At 36.3% G+C, this 13,975-nt stretch overlaps 1 protein-coding gene across 4 annotated transcripts in view; it reads left to right on the plus strand.

Annotated features, from left to right (window-relative positions):
* The window catches only part of MIOS (meiosis regulator for oocyte development), a 38,776-nt gene that overhangs the window by 18,395 nt on the left and 6,406 nt on the right, over positions 1-13,975 (plus strand). For all 4 annotated transcript variants that reach the window (XM_040260506.1, XM_040260505.1, XM_040260504.1 and 1 more), the window contains exons 7-10: positions 1,895-1,960; positions 4,007-4,165; positions 8,610-8,762; positions 10,167-10,371. In XM_040260506.1, the coding sequence (XP_040116440.1) occupies positions 1,895-1,960; positions 4,007-4,165; positions 8,610-8,762; positions 10,167-10,371 (583 nt within the window). The remainder of the gene's footprint in view (positions 1-1,894; positions 1,961-4,006; positions 4,166-8,609; positions 8,763-10,166; positions 10,372-13,975) is intronic.

The raw sequence follows: 13,975 nt of genomic DNA on the forward strand, positions 1-13,975 counted from the left end.
TGGACTATTTTATTTTTATTTTTTCACTATTTGGTCTTTTCATTGCTATTTTTTCTTTCCTCTCTCTCCTGCTTTAACCATTTATGACCACATCACTAAATAGGTTCTTTATCACAAAATGGGAAAAGAAAGAAAGGAGTGAGTGTTGTTCATCAGTTTTATTATTGGGTTTTAAGCTTCACCTTATTACCACAACTTTATTGGCATTTGTTGGGCTTCTTTCTAGCACTGAGAAGAGCTGTCAAATATGAAACGTATTTCTATTTTTTTTGGCCATTGTAGCACTTTTAAAAATACACAATGATAATTGATTTAAATGTCAGATCATAAGAATTTCTAAAAACATGTATTTTATTGAGGTATCTTAATGAATATGTTAATAAATGTTGGTGTTCCTTTTGACAATTATTTAGTTTATGTATTTTGTTTACTTTTAGCAAATTACTATTGAACTTTTTTAACTACTTCATATTAATATCCAAGAGCATGTTGGGGGTTTTTTGCCTTGTTTTTACGATTACTACTCTTTTTGTTAAATAGAAGACTTTAAACGTTGCATCTTGAGAAAATAAAATATTTTTAGGAAGTAGTAGAGGATAATGAAGACTAGAAAAAGAAGTGGATTGTTTAGAGTTTAGATTGATAGAGAAGTATATTGTCTAATTATTAAACTTCTGTGTTTCCAATTAAGTGATTTATTAAAAATACCCTCTTTTCTTACACCTAAATAAGGGATATCATTTCTTGAGTAGGAAGTTAATATTTCCAAACTGTGTCAAAAGTGTACCTAATTAAACTTTATATGTAAGTAATAATTATCATTTTTCTTTTTTAAAAATTGTAAGTTATAGCAATCTCGTGAAAGATTTTGAATTGGGAAATCAGAAGATATAGGCCTGAGTCCTTGCCCTTGCTCTAAGTTACCTAAGCTAGTCAGGTAACTTTTCGAGGTTTTAGTTTTTTCATCTGTAAGGTGGGACACATAATATTTATAACTCTCTCCAGATCAAAATAGTAACACATGCAACATAGTTCAAGAGTTAAATCTAGTTTGTACCAAATATTTGTCTCTCTAGTTTGTCTCCTCTTTAGGGCAGAACCATATTTTATAATTGAGAAAATGCAACTAAGATATCAACTGAAATGAACCTATGTTTAAAGAGGAAAACCATACTTCATGGACTGACTTCAGTAGAAATAGGATTTTTTATCCACCCTTAAACTGTATTTTTACTTGTCACAAAATTAATTGTACTTTCTGCATTTATGGTAAACACTTTTCAAAGTAGTATTTTATAATATTGATAAGTATACCAAAACTTAAGAATGTATTATAATGCCTCTTGTTTTGCTACAAGCCACCTACCTATATGACAGTATTTTACTATAGGCACAAAAGTGTGTCTGTTTACTTATTAGAGTATGTTTTAAAACTTTGAGTTAAGAAACATGTATTGATGTTTCTAAATGTGCTAGTATATTTACTGATAAGTCACAGATTTCCTAAACTTGCTGATTAACTTAGAAGCCAAGGAAAGGTTTCCTCAGTTTCACCAGAATAAATTTCAGTGATAAAAGGATTATTGGCATCTTAAATTTGATAAACTGTACACCACTGCTTTTGTTTTATGTTAAAGTTATATAAGACTGAACTAGTTTTAGTTTTTTTAAAGTAAATTGGTCATCTTTACTTTGTATGAATAACCTTAGCACTGAGTTTTCTGAGCATTACATTAAGAAAGGCATCTTAGTCATGGCTCTGCCAGTTTATATACAATAACTTATTAATACATTTGAAAATCAAGTTGTATATTAGGTATAAAATATCAGGTCTGCAAAAATTTAAAACTCACAACACCTGAGAGTAACTCCTTGCTGCTTCTCTTCTTTTCAGTATGAAAACAAGGTTGCCGTACGTGACAGAGTGGCATTCGCTTGTAAATTCCTTAGTGATAGTCAGGTAACAACTAATTTAATCTGATATTTAAATTGATTACCATTTACTGTCAGTGGATTAAAAACTAGTATTTATGTTTAAATATGTGTCTGTGAGGTTTATATAAAAATTCTTCTAAAAAATGAGATAATTTCTTTTAGATTGAGACATAAACATATATCATACCTAAATGTATTTATTTAAGAATGCTGACTTAACAAGAACCTACTGTATAGCACAGGAAACTATACTTAATGTCTTATAATATCTGTAAGGGAAAATAATCTGAAAAAGAACATTGTCTATATGTATATATATTTTATGTACAGCAAAGTGATTCATATATGTATATATAAAAGAGCAAAGTGATTCATGACGGAAGCTAAAACCAGTATAAACCAACTATACTTCAGTTAAAAAAAAAGGAGTCTGAGTTAATAGTTTGTTTCTGCCATGATGAGTGAGATTAGTCAGTAGGTAAAGATGTTAAACTTTTTAATTTAACATCTCTTAGTGATGCTACATTAAAGAATTTCTTCATTTTCTAATACAGTAAACAGATAGTACATGAGGGTTTGGCAACCCACTCCAGTATTCTTGCCTGAAAAACCCATGGACAGAGCAGCCTGGTGGGCCAAAGTCCATGTGGTTGCAAAGAGTCAGATAGGACTTAGCAACTAATACTTTCACATGAATATGCTATGTAGATAGTGAGAGAGAAATGTACATAACTAGCTAGTAAGCGGAGAAGGCAATGGCACCCCACTCCAGTACTCTTGCCTGGAAAATCGCATGGATGGAGGAGCCTGGTGGGCTGCAGTCCATGGGGTTGCTAGGAGTCGGACAGGACTGAGCGACTTCACTTTCATTTTTCACTTTCATGCATTGGAGAAGGAAATTGCAACCCACTCCAGTGTTCTTGCCTGGAGAATCCCAGGGACGGGGGAGCCTGGTGGGCTGCCATCTATGGCGTCGCACAGAGTTGGACCCAACTGAAGTGACTTAGCAGCATCAGCAGCTAGTAATACAGTGTGAGACAGTACTAGGGGAACATAAAGCAATCTTGGCTAGAGTTTGGGGTAGGATGAAGTCATGGGGTTGCAAAGAGTTCGACACAGCTAAGAGACTGAGCATGCATGCAGCACAAATCAGGGAAGACCTTATAAGAAATGGTTTGGTTTTTTGTTTGTTTAGGATAAGATTATAAAGGACTCATGAGCTTTACTGGATCAAAATCCCAAAAGAGATTTTCAAGTGTTTTTTTTTTTTTTTGCTTTAAGTTTATTGCAGTATAGTTGTTTTACAGTGCTGTGTTAATTTCTGCTGTGCAGCAAGGTGACTCAGTTATGCTTATATACATTCTTTTTCATATTCTTTCCCATTATAGTTTATCACAGGATATGGAATGTAGTTTTCTGTGCTATGCAGTAGGACCTTCTTGTTTATCCATCCTACATATAAGAAATGTTTATTGTTGGTAATCTTGAACTTCTCTTCCAATTCAGATTCCATGACTCTATTACATCCTAATAGCCATCAAGAACTTTGCATAATAATGACTGTTGTTGCTCAGAAGCTCAGTCATTTCCAACTCTTAGCAACCCCATGGGCTGCAGCCCTCCAGGCTTCTCTGTCCACGGGGTTCTCCCGGCAAGAACACTGGAGTGGGGTGCCATTTCCTCCTCCAGGGGATCTTCCCGACCCAGTCTTCTGTGTGTCCTGCATTGACAGGCAGATTCTTTACCACTAGTGCCACCTGGGAAGCTCAATAATAAGGACAGTTTTCTTTAAATTTAAAATAGTAAATTGTCTGTGGATCTTTATAGAACAATTAACAAAACATAATGAATACCTTTCCTTTTTAAAGAAATATTTTAAATGATCATGGATGCTGTATTGTAATTTATAATAGATGCACACTTAGAGATCACATATCTAGGTTTTCACAAGGGTTTTTGGTTTAAAATGTTTTCCATTAAGGGTAAAATTGTTCCAAATGTAGAATTTATGAAGCAGAAAATACCAATAGTGAAATGGATTGCTTTAGAAAAATCGCTTTGAATTTTCCAGTTAAATAGGTACATCGAAAAGTTGACCAATGAAATGAAAGACGCTGGAAATTTGGAAGGAATACTGCTTACAGGCCTCACTAAAGATGGAGTGGACTTAATGGAGAGTTATGTCGACAGAACTGGAGATGTCCAAACAGCAAGTTACTGCATGTTACAGGTTAGTGCAGTGTGGCAGCAGCAGTTTATTAAGGAGAAAAAAAAGGCTTAGCCTTCTATTTTCTTCCCTTACGGAGTGGATATGCTCGTTTGCTTACTTAGGATCTTTAGGAGACATTTAACTTTAATTTTAATTTAATCACTTGATTTATAAAAGACTTCTGCCTTATTTTATTGTCCCTAAGCCTCCTGCATTGGATTACCCAGTTTTTCCTTTCCCTTTGAGAAATGTCAGTCTTGAGTTTATGTAGAGTTCAAACGAAGCAGAAAAACCTCTCTTTGCTTTCTCTGATTGTTGACAGAACAACACTGTCTACAAAGAGATTGCCTTTCCCTGATCCGAATTACAGTACCTCTTTCTTGAAGTACAGAAGGCAAGTTACACTCAGCTCTCAGTTCTCATTATTCCCTTTTATTCTCTCATTTCCTCGTTTACTAAATGAGCATGACTTGGAGTAACCATTCATCTATTTTTCTCTCAGTTTTTACTGCCCACTGATTAAAAATGGATTCCTGGCAAAGATTCCCTACAACTTTGCTTTTGTTGGAAGAATGGTGACATTTTAGAGCATTTTCCAGAGATTCCCTTAGCTCTCCAGCAGAACTTACCCTTTCCTGGTGTTCTCTTTCCTGTTCTTATCCTTTTATGCAGTATGGTAGCATGCTGCATACTGGGTAAACAAAGTAAAATGTAAATATCGGCCCACAAACCACAAAGTAAACTTACCTTAAGGTATCAGGCTACTGTCCTTCTATAGTGTAAGGTATCGTTGTTTTGTTACCAGAATGAGTTTACATCTGTTAAACCACGGTATATATATATGGCTACGAAATACAAATGGTTGGTAACCTCTTAACAAGGTTTATAAAATGTATTTAAAATGCAGTGTATAATTGGATCTTGGTTTAAAGAACCTAGTCTGATAATCAGCTGCCTTTTAATTGAGGCGTTTCCTCATTTATATGTATATGGTCAAGATCTAGTCTGCCATCGTGCTGTTTATTTTCTGTGTTGTTTTTCTGTTCCTTTCCTGCCTTCTTTTGGGCTAATTGAGTATTTTAGTATTTTACTTTATTTCTTATGTTGGCTTTTTAGTTATACTTCATTTTCTTCTTCTTTGAAGTAGTTGCTCCAGGTCTAACAATATGCATCCTTAACTCATGAGTCAACCATTTAACTCCTCATAGTTTACATTTCAGAGAAGGCGATGGCACCCCACTCCAGTACTGCCTGGAAAATCCCATGGACGGAGGAGCCTGGTGGGCTGCAGTCCATGGGGTCGCCGAGAGTCGAACACGACTGAGCGCCTTCCCTTTCACTTTTCACTTTCATGCATTGGAGAAGGAAATGGCAACCCACTCCAGTGTTCTTGCCTAGAGAATCCCAGGGACGGGGGAGCCTGGTGGGCTGCCGTCTATGGGGTCGCACAGAGTCGGACACGACTGAAGCGACTCAGCAGCAGCAGCAGCAGCTTACATTTCACACCTGGTGCATCATGCTTCCTACTTCATTCACTCTTCTCCTCCTGACATTTTCTGCTTTTTGCTTCATGTTTCGTGTTTCAAAACTGTGATCACGGTGTAAGTCCATGTACAGACCCCCCTCCTCTGCCCTGCTGTCGTGTGCTGTGTCTCTACACACATCATAAACCCCAGCTTACAGTTGAGTACTTTTGCTCTTAATAGTCGCTTGTCTTTTATGTAAATTATGTGAAGAATGAAGATCCGGGCTTTTATATTTGTTTATTGGCCATGCTGTTTTTTTACTGTCTATTCCTTACAGCAGACTCAGATTTCATCTCTTGTCATTTCCCTTTGGCCTTTTTCTTTAGCATTTCTTATAGTTCAGAGTTGCTGGTGACAGATTCTCATAGCTTGATTTTAATCGAAAATATCTTTTTGTTCATTTTCTTTCAACACTTTAAAGATGTGGTTTCACAGTCTTCTGGCCTCCATTTTTTCTGATGAAAAATCAGATATTATTGTCTTTGTTTCCCCTGGGCTGCTTTCAGGATTTTCTTTTTGATTCTTAGCAGTTTAAACCTTGAACTTAGTTGTGGTTCTTTTTATCCTGCTTGTGATTCACTCAGGTTTTTGGATCTGCAAAGTCAGTGTTTTTCATCAGATTTAGGAAATTTTCAGGCATTATTTCTTTTAAGTATTTCTTTTTTTGCTTCAGTCTCATTCTCTTCCCCTTCTTGGACTATGATTGCACAAGTATTAAACCTTTTGATTTTGTCCCACGGGCATCTGAAGCTGTGTTCATTTTCCTTTCATTTGCCCCACTTCTTCAAACTGGATAAATTTTATTGATGTGTTAATTGGCTATTCTTTCACCTTCTATCTAATGTTAGTTTTTCCAGGGAATACTTAATTTCAGTTATTGTACTTTTTAGTTCTAGAGTCTCAATTTTTTTTTATTGTTTACATTTTTCAGCTGAGTTCCCTATCTGTTTATAATTAAAACACTATTTCTTCTAAGTCTGAATACATGTCTAATAGTTGCATTGAGGTCTTTGCTTACTCTAACATAAGGGCTGTTTAAGGTTTAGTTCTATTAACTTTCTTTTTCCTTTACTTTGAACTATGATTTACCTGTTTCTAATATGTCTAGTGTTTTTTTATTGTTCAGTACTGGACATTGTTTGCAGTCCATTACAGAAATCTGGTTTCTTTCCTGCTGAAGTACATTGGTTAATGCTTTTGGAAGTTTGGTTACTTACTGATCACTTTGGTCTTAAGTTTTACTACTGTGGGAAGCCCATAATATTTCCCAAGTCCTTCTAATTTGATCAGACCTAACCTCTGAACTGTTTTCTCTGCACACATTTTCAGAATTTGATTTTAACTTTTAATGAAATGGTTCTAGAGAAGACTTACTAAATATGAATTGACCAGATTGTTTCTTAGTTTATCCTTAGTGCCACAGAATGGGAAAGAGTGGGATAGGAAAATTTCTGATTTTTCTGTGAGTCTTCTTTTTAAATCAGGGATTTAGTTTTGGCTGCTGCTGCTGCTAAGTCGCTTCAGTCATGTCCGACTCTGTGCGACCCCATAGATGGCAGCCCACCAGGCTCCCCCGTCCCTGGGATTCTTCAGGCAAAAATACTTAAGTGGGTTGCCATTTCCTTCTCCAGTGCATGAAAGTGAAAGGTGAAAGTGAAGTCGCTCAGTCGTGTCCGACTCTCAGCGACCTCATGGACTGCAACCTACCAGGCTCCTCCATCCGTGGAATTTTCCAGGCAAGAGTACTGGAGTGGGGTGCCATTGTCTTCTCTGTTAGTTCTGGCTAGTTGGTCATAATTAGGAGTACAGTAGATGTTTACTTTTTTAAAAAGTGAAATTATCAGCTATTAGTTTTTCATGTGTTCTTTTAGCTAAATTTAACTCTGGTAATTGAAACTAATACTTAATTACTAGGTGAAAGATGTGCTTCTCTGTCTTGAGTTGTCTAAAGGTAGATTGTCTGTATTAGCTATTACAGGTTTCTTTTTTCCGTAAGATGAGTGCGAACTGCTCTCACATTTCACTTTTCTCTGTGGCCCCAAAACTGGAAAACCTTGGCTTCAGATTAATGCCCATTGGATCATTGAGGATAGAGGCTTTTTCTGCTTTGTTCATGTGAAGATAAGGATGGTATCCTGAACAGAGCTAAAAGCAATATATGAAAACTCAGAGCAAGCATAGGTGAAATGCGGAACGTCACAGCTGCCAGAGAAGGTACAGCTTTTGGAAAAGTCTTACTGGCAGGAAATTGAAGTTGTTAGTGAGAAGGAATCTAAGGTAAATTTAAGGGAAAGAAAGTATTCCTTTTCACCATGGCTTAGGGGTCAAAGAACTAAGCATTTTTTGTTCAGTTTTGGGTTCTTTCTTGCTTTCTTTTTTTTTATCTTTTAAAGAGATAAATACATGTTTTAGTTGAAGGCCAGGCAGAGAATAAGCAGTTTTAATTTTCAAATAGATAGGTATACTAAAATGGCATCTGAATTCACAGTGCACTGCTAGATTGAAAGGACCAAGCTCAGTATTATTTTAAATGTGATTGAGCAGTTTTGGTGTTTATTTGGAATGAGTAAATATATTTTGTCAACCTAGAAGTTTAATTGTTGGGAGAAAAAAATATTTGCATTGTTTTTTGACTTCACTGCATTCAACCAGGGAGGTGAATTGATTGCTCTTAGGTCTTTAAACTTAAGTAAGAGAGAATTACACCTCCCTGGCCAGACGTGATAGTATACACAGTGCATATGTATGTCACTGGTAGAAGCCAGTTTAAATTAATGGAGCTTCCATCAGCTATTTATCTGTATCCTCATTAGGAGCCAGCTTTTGGCACAAAGGTGGCCTGTTTCTTCCCTTGTGACTCTCACTCACATGTTGCCTAGAATCTTCAGGCTTAGCCAAGAACATTTTAAAAACTGAAATAATTCATGTTTTCTTTTTAGGGTTCTCCTTTAGATGTTCTTAAAGATGAAAGAGTTCAGTACTGGATTGAGAATTACAGAAATTTGTTGGATGCCTGGAGGTTTTGGCACAAACGAGCTGAATTTGATATTCACAGGAGTAAGTTGGATCCCAGTTCTAAGCCTTTAGCACAGGTAAGTGCACTGTTTTGGAGAGAATCAAATTGTAACATGCACCTAATAGCCCAGCCAAAAAAAAGAAGTGTTTACAGCATGTTATATAGGGTCAGTTGAGGGTTCAGTTTAATAAATCGCTATTAATAAACTCGTTCTTTTGCTCACGTTGAGTTCCCATTGATGTCTTTGTCTAACCAGACTATACTTTGTGTTTAGTTTTCATGTTTTTTTGATCCTACACTTTCTAACAGTCCTCTCAGTGTCTTGCACTTTAATCTAACACAGAACAAACCACAGCAGGCCTAGAGGATCTTAGGCAAACCTAACTGAGTCCTAAGACTGTCTGAGTGAGGCTTTCTAGTCTATTCCAAGACCTTTCAAATTTTAACTACTGTATGTTCTTACACTTTGCACTTGAGTATTGTGTTTTTCTGCACTGTTATATGTAATAAGGCAGGATTTGTTTAGTAGTACATACATATATATCTGTATGTCTAATTACACATAGAAATTTATTTTTTCAAGCAGTAGTTTAAAAAACATGAAGTAAGCACTATTTAAAATAAACAAGAATTTACTGTAACACTGTCTTGTTATAACCTAAAAGACTCTTGAAAAGACTCTAAAACTGAATTAACTTTGCTGTGCACTTAAAATTATATAGTATTGTAGATCGACTGTACTTTGACTTAAAAAAAGCAGCATGAGATCAATTATTACATAAGCACTTGACATGAGATCACTGTATCTGATTCCAAGTATTAAATCTCATTAACAGTCAGGTATATCCTCAATGTGAGCACCGGATGGTGCTATTTTCCTGTTTTAGAAAGTTGAAAAATTACCGTTTGTATTAAAACAACCTGAATATTAATAAAGTAGTGTTACATGATATTTGCTACTACTCTGTATCATATGTGTTTGAGAGTCTAGAAGTTTAATATAAAGGTAAAATGAACAGTTTATATTGCTATTATTCCTAAGTTTTAGCTATTTACTATTATAGGCTCCCTAACTCCTTTTTAATCTTAGGAAATGAGTATTTTCTTTATAAGAAAATTTTGTTCAGAATATTATATCGTTGAAATTTGTATCAAAAGTCAGATATTTTGTAATGTCCCAGTGTGAACTCTTATTTAGTCTTTGTTATTCCTAAAATTTGGAATCTAATGCTTCTGAGTTTTTCTGTACCTAGCAGTTATGTTAGGAAGAATATAACTAAACAAAGTAACAAGAAGTATTCAAATAATGTAACTGCTAAGTAGAAGTCTTAGAACTAACCAGCTTAGCAGATAACTTACAGTATATCATAAAATTTTAAAAATTATTGAAAAATAATTTGTTAGGATCAAACTTTAGTCATTTTAAATTTTAGTCATGAAGTTTGCATTTTATTTATTTCTCCTTTCATCTGTTTTATAGGTGTTTGTGAGTTGCAATTTTTGTGGAAAGTCTATCTCCTACAGCTGTTCCACTGTTCCCCATCAGGGCCGAGGTTTCAGTCAGTATGGTGTCAGTGGCTCACCAACAAAATCGAAAGTCACAAGTTGCCCTGGCTGTCGAAAACCCCTTCCTCGCTGTGCACTTTGCCTCATTAATATGGGAACACCTGTTTCTAGTTGTCCTGGTATGACATAATTCTATATAATAATTCAGTATACTTTTTTGAACAGAAATTGTTTCTACATAATTGATTTAATGATGTTGTAAATAAAAGACATACCACCTTGGGTTTATATTATTTCTAAGAGCAAGCCACTTTGCTGTCTTGGCAGTTTTTGTGTTCTATAATTTATAAAATCTGTACATTGAAAGTAAAATCTCTATCCACAGTATCTCTAATCTCACATGCTTACCAGTTTAAAGTTTGTAAGAAGAGCTTAAATATTAAATAATCATATACTGTTTTCTTACCACTTTTTCTAAGAGGAGCTCCCTCAAATTTTATGTTTAAAAGTCACTGTGGCCTCATCTAGTAACAGATATCTTGTGTGCATAAAGAACTTTTGATCGTCTCAAAGCACTTTGACATTTTCTCTTACTTCATCTTCAAAATCTGCCTGTGAAAATATATGGGGAAAGTATTAACCTAGCATTCAGAGTCCTGTCCTTTTAAGTTTTGGTGTGTTTCTGCTATGTCCATCAGCTATCTTGTAAATATATGTACTTTTTTAATGGTTAAAAATATTAGAATTATTGTATACTGCTTAATGTAAACATATAGAGAACATTTTTGAGAATAGTAGATAATCGAATATAAATGCACCTAGTGGCTGGAAATATTTCAGCTATTTATATAAGTTAAAAATCATACTAAAGCAAAAATTTTAATTAGAAACACTTGAATATCTGGCATAGTGGTAAATGAATAAGGAATGAAGAACCGCATCTGATATCAGAATGCCTGTTTTAGTCCTGGCTCTGTGACATTTAGTCTGTGAGATTGAGAGTCACTTTAACCCACTTATAAATGGAGTGTTGGACTGGGAGATCCTCCTAGTTATGAAATTTTATAATTCTGTTCTGTAGGTTATTCTTGTAAGTAGTCTGTTTTATTTTTGCTTTAACATCTGAAAGAGATTTGCTAGTAGTATTGTTACTCTTTTTCAGAATAGATTCTTTTTTTAAAAACATGGATTTCTTTTGTCTCTTTTCCGTGTTTTCAGCAGTGTTGCTGCTCAGGAGCTTTCTCTAGTTGCAGGGAGCAGGTGCTGCTCTCTAGTTGTGGCACACGGGCTTCTCACTGTGGCGACTTCTTTTACTGCAGAGCACAGGCCCCAGGACGTGCAGCTTAGTATTTGTGGCGCATGGACTTAGTTGCCCTGTGGCCCGTGGAATCTTAGTTCCTGGAGCCAGGGACTGAACTCATGTCCCTTGCATTGGCAGGTCGATTCCTAACCACTGGGCCCCAGGGAAGTGCCCCCCGCCCCTGCCCCATCCTTTATTTTTAACAAATGTAGTATGTAATGTTTTAAATGCACGTTAGTCTTGACTTGTTTTAATCAAGGACTTTCACTTTTTACATTGCATGTTGATCACTTTTTTTATGGCCTTGAAAGAACGCATTAGTCCCTTAGTTGTGTTCAGCTCTTTATGATTCCATGGACTGTAGCCCGCCAGGTTCCTCTGTCCATAGAATTCTTCAGGCAAGAGTACTGGAGTGAGTTGCCGTTTCCTTTTCCATCTTTTCAACCCAGGGATTGAACCCAAGTCTCCCCCATTACAGACCGATTCTTTTCCATCTGAGCCACCAGGGAAGGCGTTGCTACTAATAAATAGAAAATAACTATTTGAAATAAAAATCTACTACAATGAAAGAACAAGGAAGCAAAATATGGTGTCTAGTAAGTTCTATGTGAACTTAAATACTTAGAAATAATTGAACTTAATATGCCTTTTGGACCATAAGTCTCAGCAAATTGTAATGGCTAGAGTGATGTTGCTTTTTGCTAGATACCAGCTTTTCAGGTTTTTCTATTTTTGAAATAGGTAAGAAAAGATAAAAAGTTTTCTATAATTTGAAGAAAATTAATCCATAAAGCATTTTAAGCTCTGTTATAGAGGCTATTAATTTAATGAAAAGTCAACACCCAGGTTTATCAAGTCTTAAAACTTTCTCATATTTGCTTTAAATTTTTTTTTAATTTGCTGCAGAAATAATGTCTCTATATAAATTTGAATACTTGTTTAATGCACTAAGTTAAGTTAAGGCTGATTGCTAGGATGACTCAAAGATCCTCATGGAGCTTATGATATATAAATGTGTAAATGAGCATGGATAGCTAACATAGAATAAATTATATGTTCTAGAAAATAAATACTAGTTCAGAATCTCTGGGGCTTCCCAGCTGGTGCCAGTGATAAAGAATCCACATGCCAGTGCAGGAGATGCAAGAGATGCAGATTCAAACCGAGTCAGGAAGATCCCCTGGGATAGGAAACGGTAACCCTCTCCAGTCTTCTTGCCTGGAGAATTCCATGGACAAGAGGAACCTGGCAGGCTACAGTCCATGGGCTTGTAAACAGTTGGACACAACTGAGCAGCTGAGCACGCCTGTCCACAGGTCCTTTTGTCTGTCGTTCCCAAATCTCTCTAATATTTGAAAATCCAAAGTTTAGGGTTTTTTTTTTTGAATTTTCAAAATCTCATTTGGCAAAAGAAAAAAAATCTGTTCAGGATTGACATGAGGTTATTAAAGTTTTTATTTCTCTTGTTTGTGAACATTCATATATTTCATCACAGAAATACTGTTGTGTTTAATTACAGGATGCTGCCTCAGAGTTTTCCGGGGGGTGTAATTTAATATTTGCTCATTATTTTTCTAACATCCCTAAATATTTCAAAATCTGAAATACACTTGGCTCTCTAAGCTGAATGCTGCTAAGTTGCTTCATTTGTGTCCGACTCTGTGCGACCCCAGAGACAGCAGCCCACCAGGCTCCCCCGTCCCTGGGATTCTCCAGGCGAGAACACTGGAGTGGGTTGCCATTTCCTTCTCCAATGCATGAAGGTGAAAAGAGAAAGTGAAGTCGCTCAGTCGTGTCTGACTCCCAGGGACCCCGTGGACTGCAGCCTACCAGGCTCCTCCGTCCATGGGATTTTCCAGGCAAGAGCACTGGAGTGGGGTGCCATTGCCTTCTCCTCTAAGGTGAATAAGGGGTATTTTAGATATTTTATAAAGAAAATATTAGGAATTTTGAAAGAAGATAACATTGCTTCTATCTGAAAAACTCCCCCCCACCACCAAAATGAAGATGCCATTTAAGCTAGTCCTCTAAAGTTTGATAGATTTAAATATGTGAAGATTTGAGAGAAGCCTGCCCAGGTTGTAGCAGGGTACAAAGTATGTAGTAGAGTAAAGAGATTGGTAACGATGGTAATCACTGCGAGTCTGCGGAGACCACTGAGTAGATGAGTGTGACGGGGTCTAGGTAACAGTGTAGGGAAGTCAGGGGAGCCTGCTTCTGGTGTTTAAAGGCAGATTGATCTGAGTTAATTACGGAGCAGTAAGCGTTTTCCTTTTTTATTCTGTAAAATCAGAAGACTCTTGAATTCTTAAAATAGGACCTGCTGCTGCTACTGCTAAGTCACCTCAGTCGTGTCCAACCCTCAGCGACCCCATGGACTGCAGCCCACCAGGCTCCTCCATCCATGGGAGTTTCTAGGCAAGAGTGCTGAAGTGGGGTGCCATTGCCTTCTCCGAAAATAGGACCTAATAATCAAATATTGG

This window comes from Oryx dammah, unplaced genomic scaffold, assembly GCF_014754425.2.
Source record: "Oryx dammah isolate SB20612 unplaced genomic scaffold, SCBI_Odam_1.1 HiC_scaffold_18, whole genome shotgun sequence".
In the NCBI taxonomy this organism is placed as follows: Eukaryota; Metazoa; Chordata; class Mammalia; order Artiodactyla; family Bovidae; genus Oryx; species Oryx dammah.